Source organism: Lacerta agilis, chromosome 3, assembly GCF_009819535.1.
Source record: "Lacerta agilis isolate rLacAgi1 chromosome 3, rLacAgi1.pri, whole genome shotgun sequence".
Taxonomy (NCBI): Eukaryota; Metazoa; Chordata; class Lepidosauria; order Squamata; family Lacertidae; genus Lacerta; species Lacerta agilis.
In genome coordinates this window covers 37105010-37126137 of record NC_046314.1, presented here as the reverse complement: position 1 = coordinate 37126137, position 21128 = coordinate 37105010, and the positions used below count along the sequence as shown (strand labels likewise).

The 21128-nt window shown below is 41.8% G+C and overlaps 1 protein-coding gene across 1 annotated transcript; it reads right to left on the bottom strand.

The window, feature by feature from the left end:
- Positions 1–610: 610 nt before the first annotated feature.
- Positions 611–20848, bottom strand: MEI4 (meiotic double-stranded break formation protein 4). Its single transcript, XM_033145380.1, is given in 7 exon segments — positions 611–664; positions 4860–4924; positions 4927–4991; positions 19734–19903; positions 19905–20076; positions 20078–20220; positions 20747–20848. Coding segments are annotated over 7 exon segments (771 nt in total).
- Between the last annotated feature and the right edge of the window lie 280 nt (positions 20849–21128).

Here is a 21128-nt window from a genome sequence, read left to right as displayed (position 1 = left end):
CTCTCATTCTCTTATATTCAGGCAGATGGCTAGGGCTGCTTGGAAGGGCCCTCGTGCAAACGTGTGTGTGTGTGTGCATCACTATAGGCCTGGTTGGAAAGCTTAAAGCCTTCCTTTGCTTAATGGGAGATGGATTGAAGAAAAGGGAATACGATTTGGTCATGCCCCGTATTTCACAGCTAGGAGCCAAGTGGAGTTATAGATCCTTAAAAAGAAAGTGTAGACTTACACACGCTGGCCAACTTCCATTTTGGCTTGAAATGTTTTGGCTCACCAGAAGTCAGACTGCAGACTTCATTTCCCACAATAACCCTGCCGTGGTAGTGCTATTTTGGTGTGGTGTGTGTCAGACTCACAGCTGAAAATCCTCTAATTTTAATTATTTATAAATTGTATTTTTATTAACAACCAACAAGACGAAAGAAACTACCAAATAGACTTGTGCAATTCTTAAATACAGTTTGGTACAAAAGTGGTATTTTGTATTGTCAGCAGGTTTAAAGAAATGTTTCCCCTTAAAGATGGTAGAATCAAGGCTTCAGAGACAGATACTTCCAAAAGGAAAGTAACCCATTAATCATATGTTTTCCCTTCGCTGCGGCAGCCCTCATTAATTGATGGTTCCCACTTTCCAAAGTTCTGGGAAGCTCTTCACATTCTCCCTCTGGAATGCAAAGAGAATCAATGTGCAGAGAATCTCCTGTTGCATTGCCAATAGATATCATGCCATAGATGCAGCTATATCTTGCAGATGAGTTGTGTCTCAATGGAACATGTCATAAAAAAGCCCTAACACACATGCTCTCCTGAATGGAAAGCTACAGTCTCACAGACTGTTGATAAAGAGATCCCTTCTCTTCATGAAATCCATTTCATTGCTTCTTCTGTTTAATAGAAAACACCTGGGTTTTCTGATTAAGGTGTCACCCTCAATTTCACCGTACATGAAAGCAGAGCAGCGAGCACACACTCCTTGTTTGCACATACAGTAACTGTTTCTAATCCTGCTTTCTTTCCTAGAATGCTATAAAACTATTTCTTCGTATGAACAGTGAAGCTGTAAGAACCATTTATCATCCTCCTATGCTGGCTGCCATGATGCATTACTTTGTATATTTTTCCTTTAATCAACAGAAGTCATTGGCAGCCAAACCAGGCTGTGACCAACAACACACACACCAAGAACTCTGGCCAGAAATTTCAATACTAGGAATAAATCCTACTCATGAGTTTGGTATTTTGGTATATTAATAACAAGAACTCCAATTTATCTAGCGTGTGACCAACAACAGACAATATTATTGAAAAAACTCCTTCTGTGATCTTTTGATGAAATGTAGTATACTACTGCTGCTACTACTACTACTAATAAACCAAATTAACAAGGTGGGGGGGGATAAATATCTCAGATTAGAATACACACTGTAGCTGTTAGAGTGCTAAATATATTGTTAAAACAGTGAGCTACCAAATGAGAAACCAATTCTCTCTCTCTCTCTCTCTCTCTCTCTCTCTCTCTCTCTCTCTCTCTCTCTCTCTCTGCATCCATATCTGTACTCATACCCATGCTCTGATAAGCATAATGGCCAGATTTGATTATATTAGTAATATTTATTTTTTATTCAGTTTGTGTACCACCCTTCATCCGATGATCACAAGACAGTTCACAACATAAAAATACAAAATGAGAACATGAAATACTTAATAGAACAAAAACAAGCCAATAACCCCTTTCCCACAAACACATTTAAAAGGTCATAGATTGTTTAATCAGCCAAAGGCGTGGCTATAAAGAAACATTTTCAGCTGGCACCTAAAGATAAGTAATGCAAGTATCAGGTGAGCCTCCTTGGGAAGAACATTCCACAAATGTGGGGCCACTGCAGAAAAGCTCCATTCTTGTGTTGCCACCCTATGGACTTCTCATGGAGGAGGCACACAGACTAGGACCACAGATGATGGCCACAGTTCCCCTGCTGCAGCAACTCTTAGGAATTGTTCTTTTTTAAGTCATGCTGTTAAGGTTGCAGATGGAACATCTGACAAGACTGAGATGCCTCCCCATTGATTCCTTTCCCCTATGATTCCATTTGAAACATCAATTCTTAAATCTCTGTATTCACCAGTTGGATTCTCAACTTTATACCACTTGACATTTAGGAAGCTGGCAGATACTTTCCCACTACAATTTCTTAGAGACCAATCTAGAGAAGGACTCCTCTACTAACTTGAAGATTAAGCACTCTCTGCCTAGGTTCACTTTCTGGATATCCGCCTCAGTTGCTTCCACCTATTATGTGAATATGATATGATCCATTGTTTATCATCACTGAAGCACACAGAGAGGAACTCAACGAAGTGCCATGGCCATTGTTCTGTCATTGCAAGCATTTCAGCTTGCCAGCTCCCTGCACAAGCTGTTCTTGGGATTCTCCTGACCCTCCAGACCCAACTTGCGGGGAGGTGCCTAGGAGAGGAGAGAGGGGAAATCCCCATTGCAATAGTGGAAGTCTTTGCATGGGCTTCCACTAGCAGGACTTGTTGGTTGAATCCAGCCTAGGAGGTTTACCTGAAGGCTGCCATAATTCTGAAAGCCAGGCTGCTTTATGTGGATGCTGGAACAATGAGAGCTGGTGTAGCAGAGCAGCCACAAAGAGTGAGCTGCGAGTCAGCAAATTAATGGTTCAAAGCAATCATGAATTCAAAATAAGTGACCTTAGGTGAGCTGCTATTTGATCATTCTTACAGTCTAATTCTGTATATGTGTACTCAGACGTGTGTGTTTAATAGTGCTTATTCCCAGGATTGCATTTTTAGTTCCTGACAGCAATAAGTGGCACCTAATACAAGTCTACTTTATATGCCTGTAGTAAGGATTACTTAAAGAAATGGGAGTGCCTGATCACCTCATCCGTCTCCTGAGAAATCTCTATGTGGGACAAGAAGCTACAGTTAGAACTGGATATGGAATAACTGATTGGTCCAAAATTGGGAAAGGAGTACGACAAGGCTGTATATTGTCTCCCTGTTTATTTAACTTATATGCAGAATTCATCATGCGAAAGGCTGGACTGGATGAATCCCAAGTTGGAATTAAGATTGCGGAAAGAAATATCAACAACCTCAGATATGCTGATGACACAACCTTCATGGCAGAAAGTGAGGAGGAATTAAATAACCTTTTAATGAGGGTGAAAGAGGAGAGCGCAAAATATGGTCTGAAGCTCCACATAAAAAAAAAAACACTAAGATCATGGCCACGGGTCCCATCACCACCTGGAAAATCGAAGGGGAAGAAATGGAGGCAGTGAGAGATTTTACTTTCTTGGGTTCCATGATCACTGCAGATGGTGACAGCAGTCACTAAATTAGAAGACACCTACTTTTTGGGAGAAAAGCAATGACAAACCTAGACAGCATATTAAAAAGCAGAGACATCATCTTGCCATCAAAGGTCCGTATAGTTAAAGCTATGGTTTCCCCAGTAGTAAAGAGCTGGACCATAAAGAAGGCTGATCGTCGAAGAATTGATGCTTTTGAATTATGGTGCTGGAGGAGACCTATCCATTATTAAGGAAATCAGCCCTGAGTGCTCACTGGAAGGACAGATCCTGAAGCTGAGGCTCCAATACTTTGGCCACCTCATGAGAAGAGAAGACTCCCTGGAAAAGACCCTGATGTTGGGAAAGATGGTGGGCACAAGGAAAAGGGGACAACAGAGAAGATGATAGCTACAGCAAGCACCTTCAAACACCCAGGAACAATTATACAAGTTGCTAAACCTAAATTAAATAGGCTCATACTGACACAATACTATTCCCCCCCCCCCCTGCACGTCTGGTGAATTGGAAATACTAAAATTCAATGCAAATAATTTCAGTCTCTTGAATTTTTCATTTATACGCATGCCATTTTAAACAGTGCTGGCTTCTGATCATGCCTTGTGCATGACAATGCATGCATGCGCAGATGTTTCATGAAAACAACTCTCCACACATGGGGCAAAGGCCCAAAGTGATGAGCTAGGTGCCTGGTGGTATAGGAACCCATGCATGGACAAAGCATGTAGAAGAGGCAGAAAAGGAAGTGGTAAGGTACTGAACCACAGGAACAAGTGAGCTCTCCAAAATTTTGCTTGGACTGACTAGTTAGCCCCCTCCCCTCAAAAAACCAAAAACCAACAACAACAACAAGAGGAGATTATTTTTTGATCTCACCTCTGCACCCCATTGCCCAGAAGCCCCACGGTGCTGAAGCACATTCCTTTTTACCTTTTAAAAGCTGTAAGGTGTGGTTCCGTGAGCAGCAAAGAAATTCCCTCCCTCCCTTTCTCTGACACTGCACGGATTAGCTGTGTGTGTGTGTGTGTGTGTGTGTGTGTTGGCTCATAGGTTACATACGGTAGTTCCCTCCAGAGGCGCCAGCTTCTCCAGAGTATTAAGGGGGCAACAACCCATGACATCTTGATGTTGTGAGAAGCCAGGGAGCAGAGCTCAACACCCTCTGAAAATTGAGTGGGGGCTCACTCCTTCAAAAACTACATGGGGGACAAAACTGCCTTGGGCCCCAGGAGTTGCTGCCTATGGTTCCCTCAAAGACTGCTGCAAAGGGAGGAAGGTGGTGGCGGCGGTGGCGGGGGGGGGCAAGAAACCACTCTTTTCTTTCTATGGAATCTCTTGTCTATAGACAATCCTGAAATGTATTTACAAATCTGGCGGTTTAAGCGCAGCTGAAAGTTGGCATAGAAGGCTCTCTTTTGGGCACCTTTAAACTTCAAGTGCAATAGCTCTCCAGTGTCAAGGTGAAATCTATAACAGCTAAATCTTTATGACAGCATAAAATCTCAAGCACCACAGTACCTCATTGGCATGCTGCAACTCGTCAGCAAATCGACTGACTTCTCCAAAGAGCAGGGATATTCTGAGTTTCTTAATACGCTGCATCATCCAGTCAGAACAAGGGCATGGGATAGAGATTCCTGCATTTAAAACGGATGGATATATATATATATCAATAGGCTCCACATCATTAACGTTCAACCAGGAAAAAGTAGCCGTCAGTTAAATAAGAAAATGCACTGATATCCTCAGAACATTTATGAAACACTCAAAATTGATGACATTCTCAGAACGAGAGAAATAAAGTTAAGAGTAATAAGAAATACAAGTTAGGATTGCTCCAAATATTCTCCTGACTTGGTTTTTAAGCAGGAAACAACTATCTGGGCTGAGGGAGGGAGGAGAAGCATTTCCCAAAGTAGAGTTTAATTTTGAATATTTGTCTTTTTCAGTCCTGTTTCGTACTATCATTTTTCCTAGCTGATAGTGCAGGAAAGTCATTATAAAAATTCAGTATCAATGCTCTTCCTTCCCCTTCTAGGATTACTCACATTGGTGATCCCTGAGTGAATGTGTTGAAGAATCACCAGCCTATGTAGTCAACTGGGTTTGGCTACACCAAGGGGCAAAAAACGAAAATTCAGAGAGAGCGACGCAGAAGAACATGCGGCGACTTTTGAAGCAACTGCAGAAAAATTGTCAAAGGGTGCAGTGGGAAGTTACTTTTGGCCACCTCCTAGAAAAAAGTAAGGATTGGGGCTAAAATGAAAGTGCTAATTACAAGAGTGTGAGGCATGGATTCAGTACATAATCTACCTTTGCTAGATATTAAAGCATGAATGTAAGAATTCTAGACAGTTCCAAATTAATACCTCACGACACATACTACTGCCCGCTAGGGCATTAGACTTTCTTCTCTCTTTGTCCTGTGAGAAAGCCCCTTCTGAAAACTTCAAAAGTCATTTACATTTCAGCTTGGGGAGCTGCGTTTCAAAGATAAGTTCAGAGGTTCAGCTGGACATCTACAAGCCCTGAGGCATACCTAATGACCTCTCTGGAGTGTGACCACTATTTTATAGCAACGGCATCATCCATAATTCTTGTTTAAACCTTGGACATGTCCCAGATCGGCAGCTTCTTGCTCCATCAGCTTCTAGTTTTCATTTTTAAAAAAACCTGTTTCAATTGAAGTTTTTTCCCCCCATGTTGCTTCTGTCTGTTCCCACTGCTCATGTCAGATTTGTGTCTCATCTTTTACACTGGGATTGTTCTGCCTTGCCAATGGTTGAAGGAACAACATTTTTCATAGGTGAGAGAATGTGAGAGTGAATAAACCATTAACTATATGGCTGGTGTGATGTGCAGCAATAGCACTGCTGGAATGGAGAACAGTGTGTGTTTGTGTGTGTGTGTGGTGATCCAGGATTTATTTTAATGAGTATGGTTTCTATCGAAGGTACAAAAGTTAAGTGAGTTGGTCCACCCTGCCTCGTGCCTGCACAAACTGATTAGATTTTACCGAAGTAACTGACTGTCAATACTTGACGTTTCACTGCTAAAGCAATTAAGTCTGTCAAGGAGTACAGTTCACAATAATACAAAGTGTCAAATATGTGGTAAAGTTCACAATATCACACGGGAGACTTTTCATATTAAATACATATATATTAGAATGCTGTTGCCGACTACCTTGGCACTTTCCTGCTTTGAATTATGATTTTATAGTCAAAGAATTAAAAAAAAGGAAATCACATTTGAAAGATAAAAAGGATTTTGTGCTAAAATATTCTGTGATGATGCCTGGGGTCTATTCACGTAATTCCTAGAGCTTTTAAAATGCAGCATCTGTTGAAAGAGGTACATTATTACAAATAAAGTAACTGAAAGAATACCTTTCACAGAAAAAATATATTACCATTCACCTCCTCCTGATTCATCTGTTTTAATTGTAAGACAAAAAACATTAACCATTTTTAAAAATAAATAAATAAAAGAAAACTTGCTAGCCTATTATCAAGTTTTAGATTGGGGAAGCAAGGAAACGAACAGCTTACATGAAAATGCTAAACTAGCCAAAGGCTTTAGAAAGGTTAAAACCAGCACTTCAAATTGTGCACAGAAACAAAAGCCCCTTTCTCCAAAATCCTCATAGTGAGTAGATCCTGTCAACAACATCGCTGCCATGTTCTGAACCAGCTGGTGTTCCCAAAGTCTGGGTATTACTTAATTGTGGCAATGTTACAGTCAGCCTACAATGAAGCAGGCTCTTCTGTTTATTTAATTTGGTTAGAATTGATTGGTGGCATTAACAGTGTTACTTCCAAGAAATCATGGTTGAGGCAGGGAAACATGGATGGAATTTCAACAAATTCAGCAGCTCTTACAAGTGCTCACAAATGTTCAAAGGGAGAAAGCAAAGAGCTGTGGCAACTACAAAGCTCCCCTCATAGTTCACCTCATCCCATCTTGTTAAAAAAGAAATCCTGGCTCCGACCTTAATCCATCCTGCATAATCACAGGGTTAGGACCTTTCCCCTCAAAGTTAGTGTGTTCCTGCTGCACAGCCACAAGCCTTCTGTTACTGTAGCCCAACACAGATTGTCAGGCTGAAAATGTGCCCACAAATATTTGATTGATGTATTTAAATATAGCTTTATGTTTTTATCTATGCAGAAATAGAGCATGAAAGAAAATCTAACTTTTATATGGGGGCATTTATAGATTTTTTTTTTAATGATACAATTACAGAGTTCCCAGTAACGCTAGTGTTTGATTACCGTACATGCCTAGAAGCAGAAGCTAAATGTTGTAATGGTAAGTCACGGCAACATTACCACAAGCAAATGTTTTGACTTGTACTTAAAACAGATGAAAAAGATTACTGATGGGAAGAGTGCAAGGAGGAGGGATGTAGGGCAGGAGGAAAAATATCAAAGTTAATAGCCAAAGGATGAAATAAAGCGTGAACAGAATTTGAGAGATGGGGTCAAAAAACAGAAATGGGGCCAGGGGGAAGAAAGCTCCCAGTTATTTTTTTTTAAAAAAACACACCATGATTTATTTCATATCTGGAAGTTAACCAGCAGATTAATAGAGAATAGCATCAATTCTTCCATCCAGGATGGCAAATCCCTCACATTACAAAGCCTATCTGGTCAGATTAGGTTCTTAAAAGTGCATGGGAGGTTAAAGGAGTTACTTTGCTCAGAACAAAACTAATTATGTTATATGCAATGTGAGAGACAGCAACTGAAACCGAATACAGTGATATATTGGTTCTTGAACGGAATCAGTTCCAAGAGTCTGTTCGACTTCCGAAAAGTCCAAAAACCAAGGTGCGGCCTCTGATTGGCTGCAGGAGCTTCCTGCACTCAAGCAGAAGCCACGGGTGTTTGGCTTCCAAAAAACTGCAACACTTACTTCCAGGTTTTCAGCGTTTCGGAGCCGATCTGTTCATCAAGTAAGCCGTTCGAGAACCAAGTTTCCACTGTACTCAGGAGGACTTCCCCCCCTACATAGAATTCCAACTTGGGGAAGGGGGGACTTAAATCTTTTTATGGCCTCTTCTTATTGCAGGGAAATGCAACTTGTGGCCCACCAAGCTGAATGCAGCTTAGCACCATGTATTGTGGCCCACCAGATGCTCAGTTGTCACCCCCATTTTTGCACTCCTGGGCAGTTAAAAAGAGGACAGGATATTATCAAGGACCTGGAAGGCCAGAATCTGACTTCCCGCCACACTAGCTTTCAGTGGGTGGCTCTGCAAATGCTGACAGCTTGACAGAGCACACAAGATAGCATTTACATGGCACCATAATCTATTGAAAAGCTGTTCTCCTACTGGGATGTCAAAAGGCACCAAGTCTGGCACATGCCACTGGCATTCCTACAAGCCACTGAGTGTATAGCAACTCCAGCTGGAAGTCACTGCTGACTGACTGAAAACCGCAGCTGTCACACATGGAACGGGTCATGAGAATATGCCCTTCGGTGGGAAAGGGGCCAGCTAAGTCTCTTGAGCAGGAGAAGGCCATGCCAACAGTTTTGCTTGACTTAAAATCACAGAATACCTCTAATATTCACTTTTATTGTCACTTCCTTAAATAAACTTGCATAAAGACTATTTTAGAAATGTCCAATGAACACTACTACTTTGGAGGAGTTATTACAGCAACTGAAAGTCCACCATGAATGAAGGAACAGCCAGACATTGTTTCTGAAGACTGAACCCCTGTGAAGCTAGCATGAAAGCCACAGGATTGCTCCCCCAGCTTGGAAGTGCAAAGGAGGAATGAAACATTAGCCTCAGTTATGCTGGACCTCAGATGTACACATCATGTGTAAGAGACAAGACCCTCCCATTCCCCTTTCCATCTTGCTTATCAGGGTGAGCTTTCTGAGAGAGACTGGAGGTGGAGTGGTAGACCCATGTTCTCTTCTCTAAAGCAGGGCTTGAAAACCTTTGGCCCTCGAGATGTTGTTGGGCTTCCATTCCCACCAGCCTGAGACAGCATGACCAGAAATCAGGGATGATGGGAGATTTAGCAACACCTGGAGGGCCAAAGGCGCTTTAGCTCTGCTCTAAAGAAACACCGGGATTAGTTCACATCTTCTTATAAAGGCCCACTATGCACAACAAATGCTGATCCAAACTTCTATGTTGCTTATGACGTTTCTATCCCACCTTTCTTCCAATGAGCTCAGGTGGTGTACACAGAATTATGCATCTTAGTATCTTAATAACAATATGGGGATGAGATTGTGTGACTGCTCAAGGTCATCCAGTGAGCTCCATGCTGAGCAAACATGTGAATCCAGGTTTCTCCATTCAGATAGTCTACATACAAACCACTACAGTGGTTCTCAAGCATGATGAAGTCTACTAATTTTCACCATATTTCCAGTTTGGGCTCCCAAAACACATGGCCATAGACTGATTTGATATGATTAATGATTATCCAAATGGAGTGCAATAGCCTGTCAGAACAATGAATATAAGAACAGAAGGTTCATTTCAAAAACAGTCAGGCCTTCTTATTCAGGTTCATAGGTCAAGCTAGGCAGTCTTCCCCAACCTGTTGTCCTTCAGATGTTGTAGAACACAATTACCATCAGTCCTAGCCAGCACAGCCAAGGGTCAGGAATGAGGGTAGCTGTAGTCCAAAGCCTCTGGTGGACACCATGTTGGGGGAGAATGAGCTAGAGTGTCATTAGTGAAAATAGCCTCTTGTTTTATTCCTACAAATCTCAAAATATATAGCAAGAAAATCCCCACTCTCTTTACACATTTTTTCCTAGAAGGTCTATACACAAATGGGATTCTCTGTTCATTCCACTGAATGCATTTTTTTTGTTTCTCAGAAATGCGGTTCTTTACGCTGTCACTCATCATTACCTGGAAATGTTCCATTGAGACAGATATTAAAATATGATCTTGTGGAATTAATGAAGAAGGTTATCAGTCAAATGAAATCAAATGAGAAGAGCTTTAACTCCCCTTCTATTTTCACACAGAGAAGAAAATGAACTGCAGAGAAATTTTTAATTGTTATGGACTAGACAAGATCAAGACGACAGACAAGGAGCACCACAGTGCAGGAGAAAAAGAAAAAACAGAGCCAAGGTTAACAATAAGTAAATCAGACATGCAGTCCCTAACCCTCTTTGTACTTAAATCTCATGGATCACAATTTTCATTAAACAAATGATGCACCAAGAAGCTTCAGCATTTTGCAGGATGGATTCAAGCACATACTAGAATTGTAGGTTTGTGGATCTGAAGTGAATTAAAATCCACTGTCGTCCTAACACAACAGATGGACTTTGGGCAGTTTTAAAAGTGATGGGAAAAACAAACCATGAGCCTTAAGTCAAGACCCAACCTTGGCTACAGCTCGTATTTTCTCTGAGGGAGACAAGCCACAATCCTGGGTTTGAATATCACGACAAGCCAAGCCATAGCTTGGTTCCAGCTAGCACAGCAGCAGGAGGACCAGGAGAGTTTTTACTACTAGGACAAATTACTATTGTGGGAATACACTTCGTGGATCCGTTAAGATCCGAAGTTATTTGTTTATATTAATGGTTATTATGCACTACTTTTCGTATCCTTCCATTTAAAAGTGAAAGTGGAAGTAAGAATCAGTGGGCATTTTGCCACTGGGATTACTCCGCCTGAAATTGTAGTTCCAGAGGTTTTCAAAGTTATCAATGGTTATTTAATCTGCTTCCCGCCTTTTTGGGGGGCAGCAACAGCGTTTCTATTGGTGAATTTATTGGTTATGATGTCACGCTTGGTGATCAATAAAAGGCTGAGGCTCCCCGCTTAGGCAGTTCAGTTCGTTCTTTTACTTTGGGGTTTAGTTCAGTCAAGTTTAGTTTAAGGGTTTTAGGGCTGAGGGTTGGACGGGTTGGACGGGTGGAAGCGCGTGCAGGTGGTAGTTAGGGTCTAGATCGCGGAAGACTTGGCGGTGAAGGTTAGATAGCCCTTAGACCTAGCATAGGTTTAGATCGCGGAAGATTTGGCGGTATAGTTTTATTTAGTTTAGCATTGCGGAAGATTTGGCGGCGCAGGGACTGAGAGTTTAGGGGAAACTTAGTATAGGGCTAGGAACAGCAAAGCGTAAAGAGCCTATGCGGGTCAGCCAAAGCCATAAAAGAAATATCGGTGTCTGTCTTTATTTGGGGAAAAGGTTTGGATTTAATTTAATTTTGAAAAACGTCAGGGGTTTCACCTTAGCGCTTTAACTTTGCCTTTACTTTAACTACTTTTACGTTGGTAATAGTACAGGAGGTCACAAGTAACTTCAAGTTAGTTTGAGGCATCCATTTGTTTTCGAGGCATCCATTTATTTTCGAGGCATCCATTTATTTTCGAGGCATCCATTCATTTCCGAGGCATCATCATTTCCGACTTACTCACGCAACTTCAGGTTATGAGGCTTGGCCGGCGCCCGTGCCAATACGCACGTGGAACGCTGGCCGCATTTCCCCAGCAACTGGTATCCCGTGTGTGGGTGGCCTAGACTCACACACGGGAAGCTCCAGCACCGAATCCCCACATACTATATTTTAGGGTGTATTTGCCACTGGAAAAGAGTGATATTTATGAATAATTCATCTAAAAATTAGCTTTCTCTGAATGCATTAAGCAGCCTCTCTTGATAAGGGTGATCTGAAATTGAAAAAATATTAAAGCAGCAAGTATTTTTAAAGGCAGGGGCATATGAATGCCAATAGTGATCCTGTTTCTACTATTCACAGGTCTTTATGTTATTCATAGCTATGCAAATTGAGTTGTTTTCTTTTACCTGAAAAAGGGACCACAAGCTTGAATAACAATTATAAATATTAACATATTAATATTAACGAACCAAGTGACATTAGTGCCAAAAAAGGCAACAAGCAGAAGAAAAAAGGAAGGACTTCAGGAACTGCATCCACACTAACTATCCATAGAGTCCCCCCAGATTTTGGGGGCCTCTGGGCGAAAATTGGAAATCTAAGAACCGATAATGGGCAGTAAAATTATGGTGCTGCAGTTTCTGTGGAAGTAGCTCCATTAGGAGGCCATTTCATAGCCCAAAACAGGCAATGCCTAGAATTTTCCTTCCTTTCTCACTCTCCCAAAACAGGCAACACACACACACACACACAGTGAGAGAGAAAAAGAATGGGAGGGCTCTCCTTTGCTGGAGGTATTTGTTATGAATCCAGTGGTCTGTTTGCCTGAGCTTGAGTCTTGACCAGGGATTCTGAGCCCCTGATTCGATACATGATATCCAATCACAGAACATTTCAGGGTTTGGGCCTCTGCCATTGGCCCTTAAACTCTGAGTTATGATTCGCAGCTTGGAAGTTTAGACAGCCAATCACGTTGGGAGTGGGAGTGGTCCAGGCCTTCAGAAATGTATATAAGCAGTTGATTTGCCTCTGTTGTCCACTTCTGTTAGTTCAATAAAGGTTCTTGCTGTTATCACTTTGTCTTGCCTCATGGGAAACCACCTACACTTCAATATTTATGTGGCGGCCACAATCTATCAAGAATGTTATGCTTGGATCCTGCATTGTAGTCCCTGTGTTTATTTAGCAGCATCCTGTACTAGATGACCTCTGAGGTCAATGATTATGGGGTTGTACTAGTATCTTAACAGTGGGGGGGGGGACGACGACGATGACGACACCCATGTTTGTCACATTTAAAATTCATTCAACATTAAAATCCTTTTCCTCCCTCACTTTTCTTTTCACATTGTTTGCTCTTTTGACATTTGTTCTCCTCTATGGATCTGCTGGTCCTCCCCTGTCCACAAACACTCAGTTTCCACACTCCCTGGGTCTCTAGCCATCCTCATTCACGTCTCCAGACTGGCTTTTTGTGCTCTTTAAGCATTTCCCACACATTATCTGTTTTAATCAGGTTTTAATTGGATGCTTTAGAAATGCATTTTTAACTAATTGTTACACACACGGAGCCTTTGGGACCTACCCACAATTAAAAGCTTTAAAATCCCTGTTTCGGAAAAGAAAGAAACAAGGACTGTAGAGAAAGATCCTCATAAAAAGGAGCTCTCTAATGAGCCAGCTCTCATGTATTAAGAAAATTAAAATTAGAAATAGCAAGTCAATTCACAGCACCTCCTTGTTATTGTCAATTACAGCTTTCTGGTCCTCAAAAGAGTTTTAACAACTCTGGGCTTGTCACATCTCTTTCAGGTAACCATTACCCACTCCTGTAACAGAAAATTAATTTGCAAGCTAGTTCTTTGGCTTGGCAGTTTCAAAGATTAGAGAGTTCCAGGTTTTGGCCTGTAAAGACAGCAAGCAGGTTTCTTCAGGAAACTTTTGCCATGAAGCAGCTGAAAAGGCATGCTAACTTGCATACATTGTCAATGACCTCGGCTGCTTCCAGATGACCTGTTTATTGAGCATCCACCCCAGTTTATTTGCACAAGGTTTGTGGGGAGGTATGGCGACATCAACTATTTATTGAGCCTTCATTCTGTTTTGTTTGCAGGGAGGTGATATGATGTTGCACAAAGCAGTTGTTACCCCCTCCCACTTTCGTGCCCATTTCACTGTCACAGCAAAAAGTCTGCTTTGTGGGGCAGGGGAAGCAGGGTTGTGGCAGAAGAGCACCAAATCAGCTTTCATCGCACATCTTGAATTTGCCAGTGTGCGCCTTGAATTCCACTTGAAAACAGCGACATTAAAAAACAAAGAATATTACCACAACATTGGACTGTTTTCGTCTTGCATCATGTTATTCTTAAAATGCCAATGTTGTGTTTGAAATGATGCTTTGGGAGGGCTATGATGCTTGTGCAAGAAAGTTTGCAACTTTTCCATTTGCGTGTTTTTCAAATGACACATGTATTTTTACCTTTCAGAAGTGTGCACATTAACGGGTTATTGATGCCGTTACTTATTGACTCACAGTCTTTATCCCTTGAGAGGTAGCTATGAACACAAAGTTTTCCCATATAGGTGCACTGGGAGATTCCGCCTCCCGCCCCAGGTTAATTCTTTACAGTTATTTAAAGATTCTTGTGCCTCAGTTTTTAATGGAACCATGGCTAAAATGTGTGTTCCAGTTGCCCTGGGAAAAACTAGCATTTAATTCATGTCACTATAGAGAATAAATCCTACTTACTGTACTGCATTAACACAAGTCAACACTAAATATAGAAACACCCCCAACGCTCTCCTCAAGTAACTGTTCCACCTGGGAACATATGCATTCTACACTAGTCTGATAGCCAAACCAGATGTGGCATTGCTTACATTAATATATTTAAGGTGGATTTGGGGTTTTGTTTGGTTTTTGTTATGCAACTAGCAGCCATGAGGAAGTCTGATGGGGAAGGCAGAGCTTAACACATACTCTCTCAAACAGCAACTTCCAAGAGATGGTTTTGTCTGAGCATGGCATGGAGAGTTATGTTTTCTTCCCTCTGGATGCCCAGATGTTAATTTACATTTGTGCAATTAATGTCATGTCTGGCTACACTCTGATCCTACAGCTTTGCTACTGAAGACCTGCCACTGTATATATTTCATTTGTATCCTGCATTTCTTCCATCTTTAAACCTCAAGGTGGCATACACAGGGTTTTCAGGCTATTTCCTTCCAGACACTGAACAGTCCTGCGAAGCTTCAGCAAGGCAGCCACATCGTGTGCCTTGGGTCTCATTGCTTTGGGAAACTGTCTTATTAATTCCAGTGACAGGTATGGAGAAAACCATTTGAACAGAAATGAAGTAAAAAATTAAAATAAACTTTGCTGGTCTCTCAAGGCCCATTATGCGCTCTTTCGTTATAATACGATAACGCCAGAGACTGTTTTTAGATCTAGTGCTGTTCAAGGTAATGATCGCTATTTGGATTGTACTGTTGTCTCTAATAAAAAGGCAGATGGGTAGGAAACTCATTTAAGTTTAATACAATTAGCAGGCTGTAGGCATTTGTGATCCCTTTCCAGCTCTCCCTGTGTGTTTCCAAATAATAGTCCAATAAATTTTGAATGTTTCTTTAGTTGGTGCCACTGTTCTGTCATTTTATATGATATTATTAAAGGCCGATCAGAATGTGCCTGACTTTCTCAGTCATACCCATAAATCCTCTTGAGACTCAATTAATTTAAAGCAATAGAAGCTCAGTGGCTTTCAACTTAAAAGGCACTGGAGAGACACATTAATCTATTTTTAAATATTATCCATCCTTGTGCTGGGTAGCTCGCAGAGTGGCAAGAGAGCCAGCTAAAGTCACCGAGACTATTCACAACCTAAGGCAATTCATTATATTTGTATGGAGCAGTTCCACATCTGCAAACCAGCTTATTATCAGTGCTGGGCAAACAAACAAACCAGCATGAAAACTTACTGAACACGGAGCTTATGTCACCCCTTTTGAAATGACACCTGCCCAACACCTGGGAAGATCCTCTCGCTTGTCCAAGGCACAGATTCAAGATTAGAGTACGGTACTATAACGGTTCTCAGTTGTCAGCAAGGTGCTGTTTTTAATATCTCTGATAAAAGTTTTGCATAATACATGAAAGAAGACTAATTGCCAGTTCACCACTCACTCCATCCCGAGTGATTTATATTGTGGGTAGCGGCTTCATTTTTGAAAAATAATCCAGTAATTTAAAAAAAAATATCCAGTTTGGTGTAGTGGTTAGGAGCGACAGACTCGTAATCTGGGGAACCGGGTTCGTGTCTGCACTCCTCCACATGCAGCTGCTGGGTGACCTTGGGCTAGTCACACTTCTCTGAAGTCTCTCAGCCCCACTCACCTCACAGAGTGTTTGTTGTGGGGGAGGAAGGGAAAGGAGAATGTTAGCCGCTTTGAGACTCCTTCGGGTAGTAAAAAGCGGGATATCAAATCCAAACTCTTCTTCTTCTTCTTCTTTAAAATATATGAATACTTCTTTTAGCCATGAAATAATGTTAGCCTTAAGACATCTTGAAGAGTTTGAGTGAGGATGGTGTAGAAACATGAAAAGGTAGCATTCCTATGCACAGTTGCTTTTGTTTCAATCTCATTTAAACTCAGTGGGATTAATTTCAGAGTAAATTTGAATTGGATTCGGCTGCATGAGTGTGATCTCTAGGCCAGGGGTCAGCAACCTTTTTCAGCCGTGGGTCAGTACACCATCCCTCAGACCATGTGGTGGGCTGGACTATTTTTTTGCGGGGGGGGGGGGATGAACAAATTCCTATGCCCCACAAATAACCCAGAGATGCATTTTAAATAGGACACATTCTACTCATGTAAAAACATGCTGATTCCAGGACCATCCGTGGGCCGGATTGAGAAGGCGATTTGGCCGCATCTGGCCCACGGGCCTTAGGTTGCCTACCCCTGCTCTAGGCAGTCACAAACTTGGCAAATGGTTTTGTCTGTGTGGTAGTATTTGTTTTAGGGTGTATAACAGTGTTTTGACTGGTTTTTTGTGGGGAGAGGCATGTGGGAGGCAGAAGATTAAGGATTCACTTTTGGATATCACACAGTGCTCAGGTAAGGCTAATTTCAGCTGCAACAGGCACCACCAAATAACCATTTCAGAGAAGAAAAACTGGGAGTGTGTACCTGCACAATAATCTCTGAGCCATCCCAAAACATAAACATACACCTCCAAGAGAACACCTTCCTTTGAGGCAGCATAGAAGTGTGTCCAGCCTAAACACTGCCCCAAGGTTTATTGCACCCCTGTATACCCCAGGTTACTTATTCAGGTCTATCCACACTGGCAGTTCTTAGCAAGGGGCCAGGTACCATGCCTGGCTGTGTCTTGTGCCAGACACAACTAAGAATGCTGCGATGCTGAAGGTTAACAGGTGGCGATGCTGACACAGCACAGGAAATTTACAAGATTAGCTTTAGGGATACTACTAGTGTTGTGTCTCTCGTAATTGCTGTTATAATAAATGGCCCTATTAGACGTTTTAATGTTTGGAAAGCTGATTTTCCAATAAAGAACCCATTTGACACCCCGCAGATATGACATATTATATGCAGTACTCTCACTTTCCAGCCATTTCCAGTAATAATTGAAGATGGGAGGGAGCTGGGCATTGCCATTGTTAGCATGTTGTTTCTTTTGTTGGTCGGATTGCTCTTTCAAAAATAGTTTCTTCTGCAATTATTTTAAAGTTAAACCTAATTTTTATATGGCAAATTCATCGTGATTGGCAGGGACATTAGACAAGGTTGTGTCAAAGCAAGTGTTACCTCACATTTTCTAGTGCATTTCCCTGTTACATTTCTCATCATAAAAAGTCCAATCTTTTGGAGAAGTGGGTTTGCTGAGCAAGACCTTCCAATCAACTATAACTGCGCAACCAGAATTTACTGCTATGTGACTGGCGTTGGCTAGCACAATAAACTTACTGATGATGGTATGTGGTGCAGTGGATAGAGTGCTGAACTAGGACATTGGAGACCAGGGTTCAAATCCACACTTGGCCATGAAGCTCACTGGGTGACCTTGGGCCAGTCACTCACTCTTAGCCTACCCTACCTCACAGGAGGAACCATGTAAGCCACCTTAAGCTCTGTGGAGGAAAAAGGTGGGCTCTAAATGCAACAAACAAACAAACAAACAAACAAACAAACAAATAACAAATAAAATCCCACCTGAAAATGGTGGCCCCTGGGAAGTGCCCAAAGTCACAGAGCCCAAGTGCACTGAGGGTCAGAGGCAGGCCTATTCTCTGTGTAGGAAGAAGCTGACCTGACAGACAGCCTCCCTGGCTCTCTGGTTAAGTGAAAAGGAAGAATTGAGTCCAGGAACCCATGGAGAATATTGTGTCCAATTAGTGTCTTACCAGCAGCCACAAGTCTTTGCTAAAGAGGCCTTATATAACAGCAATGCTGAAGTTTAATGTGAACCGGGAATACTCTCACCATCATTTTCCAACAGTAGGAAAGAGTGGTTCTATCAGGTGTCTCCTTATAAAAATAAAAATCAATGCATATGCCTAGCTTTAGCTAGCAATTGTCCTGTTACTGTGAGATAAGGTTGAGATATTTTTTGTCACAGACTTTGAATCCAATGGCACGATAGGGTGAACCTCTCATATGCGTCTACTAAATATCGCCACTCCAGACATAGATAACCAAAACAGAGATATACTTTTACAAGCAAAGATTTAAGGAAAGAAACAATAATAAAAAGTGACTGGTACATTTTTCTGAGGAATGGAAAATTGCCACAGGAGTTAACCAAAACAGATCTCTTTTCAACTCCTGCTGCCTCTCCAGTTGCGCCTCTTCAGTATCTCTGTACAGAGCACCTGTTTGGCTCAATAAAATGAAGATGAAACTAGACTTAGAATTACTACATTAACCAACACCCACAGTTATTCTCAAATAGTAGCTCATTTGGTACTGCAACATTCTCTTTCAAAGTTTCAAAATAGTCTAAGTGACATCCATTTAATTGGTTTTCCAAAATAAAAATTCTACATAAGCCATGACTCTTAAATCTTTTTTTAACAGGTGTTCAGTGGAAACACAAGCAAATTTAAAGGGGTAATGAAGACTTCTAAAAGAAATTTTCTTGTTACGCTCTAATGAAAGCCTGGAGAAGCCTCTTAAGTATGAGTGCTTCGTAGATTGCCACTACAGTATTTCAAAATGGCAAAAGTATTTTCAAATGCTGAAGTTCCTTAAAACTCTCAGCAAACGTAACTCAAAAGCTGAAGCTGCCTGTGTCTATATTTCTAACCCGTGAGCTGGCATGGAAGAGCTCAACTCTCCTATGGGGTAAAATATCTGGATTTGGTTGGCATGAGCTAATCTTACAACTCATGCATAATATGCTATTTGAGCAATTTTCAGATCATGCCATAACTGATGCTAATAGTCTTGTTGAGCACCCAGATTGTCAGCGTGCTCATTAGATGGCTTGTAATTTTCACAGACAGCTACCAATGAGCACACCAGGAACTCTGAGACGTGTCATTAGCACTTCTCGATTATGCAAGTTAACCTCCACGAGATCAAAAGCTGCACGCTGGCTTCATTCCTGTCACACAGCACTATGATGTCCCATGACTGCTGGCAATCCCCAGAATGGTATGCATTTTGCCCCTGCAGGAGCTCCATTTCAGGGTCACACATGAATGGAGCTCCCTGAAGGGTCTGGGGCTAAAAAGAGAGGGTGGGGAAAGGGATAGAAGACCAAACCTGCACTAGAGTCCTTTGGGCAGTCAACCAAAATCTGCCCTGGAATGCAGCCTGGCAAATAAGCAACCCTCTCTCACCAAAGGGCTGCAACACAAGCACCACACCATGCCTTGTTCCCAGTTCCCAGCCACTCCAAATGCTTGCCTTGCCACAAACAGTAATTCCATGAATATGTAAATTGGGGGGGGCATTTTATTCACTCTGTTGAGATGGTTGCTGTTCAAAACAGTGGCTACAAGTCTTTCCACAGAGACTTCCAGATTCTTGAGACACTGTCCCAAAATCTGTCTAGCTACACCTGCACCACTTAATCACTTTGTTACGACTCAAACTGCCTGAGTCATAAGATGTGAAAAGTTGAGTTCTGGAAGAACTATATGAAGCAACCAGGTCACTGAGCAATTTAGAGATAGAGTCAGATATTGTGGAGCAATTCCTTCCACATTCCCCCCATCTGTTCTCAGACCTCCAGCCTACCTATGCCAGTTCAAGGAAAGGTTGTGGGAACTGCACATGAGAAACCAAGGACTTGCTTGTTATGGCACAATATTGGCCATGCAGAAATATAGTCAATGCTGAAGGTAGGTAAGGTTTCTAGTGTATCAGCGATATACCTATTTGAGATATTGTATCCAGAATCATCAAAATGGCCTAAGCACACCTCCATATGAGTAGGTAGTTGGAATCCCTGAAACACAAACACAGTGAGTCACTGTGTTGCAGTAGGAGCAGAGTCAGTCTTGCAACTGAACATAAAATCTCAAGAACAGTCCTGCTGGATCAAGCCAAAGGCCCATCCAGTTCATTCTCCTGTTTTCACTGTGGCTGACCAGATGCCTATGGGAATCCTGAAAGCAGAAACTGAGTGAAAGAGCACCCACCACACTTGTGACCTCCAGCAGCTGACATACTGAGACATACTGCCTCCAACAGTGAAGGTAGAATGGTGATACCCAGGTTCAAATCTCTGCCTAGTCCTGGAGCTCATTTGGGTGACTTTGAGCATTGAGCTAGTTACTTTTCTCAGCCCAGGCTATCTCTTTTGGCTGTTGTGATGCTCAAACAGCCATTGATGTGAGGAATACAATCCATATACTGTATGCAACTTTGAGCTCTGTGGGCCTTGAGATGTTCCTGGGCAACAACTGCCTTCTTCTCTGACCTTTGACCATGCTGGCTGGGGCTGATGGGAGTTGGAGTTAGGGTTGCCATACGTCCAGAATTTCCTGGACATAACCGGTATTTGGTTCTCGTAAACAGCATCTGAACGGAATTCGCTGGAATGTCCAGGGAAATCCAGACATATGGCAGTCCATGTAGGAAGTGTAGATTTTGGCAAATTTAATTTAAAATAGCTGATTTTTAGATTTTGCAAAATATATATATTATTTTTATTTATTGAATTTATATACCACCCTATACCCAGACTGGATGAGAGCCAACAAACTGAAGCTCAATCCAGATAAGACTGAGGCACTGTTAGTGGGTGGTTCCCTAGACCAGCTGGGTGGGAGGTTGCCTGCTCTTGATGGGGTTACACTTTCCTCCCTATGTTAGAGGAAAGGAAGGGTAACAATGCAAATAAAGAAACAAACA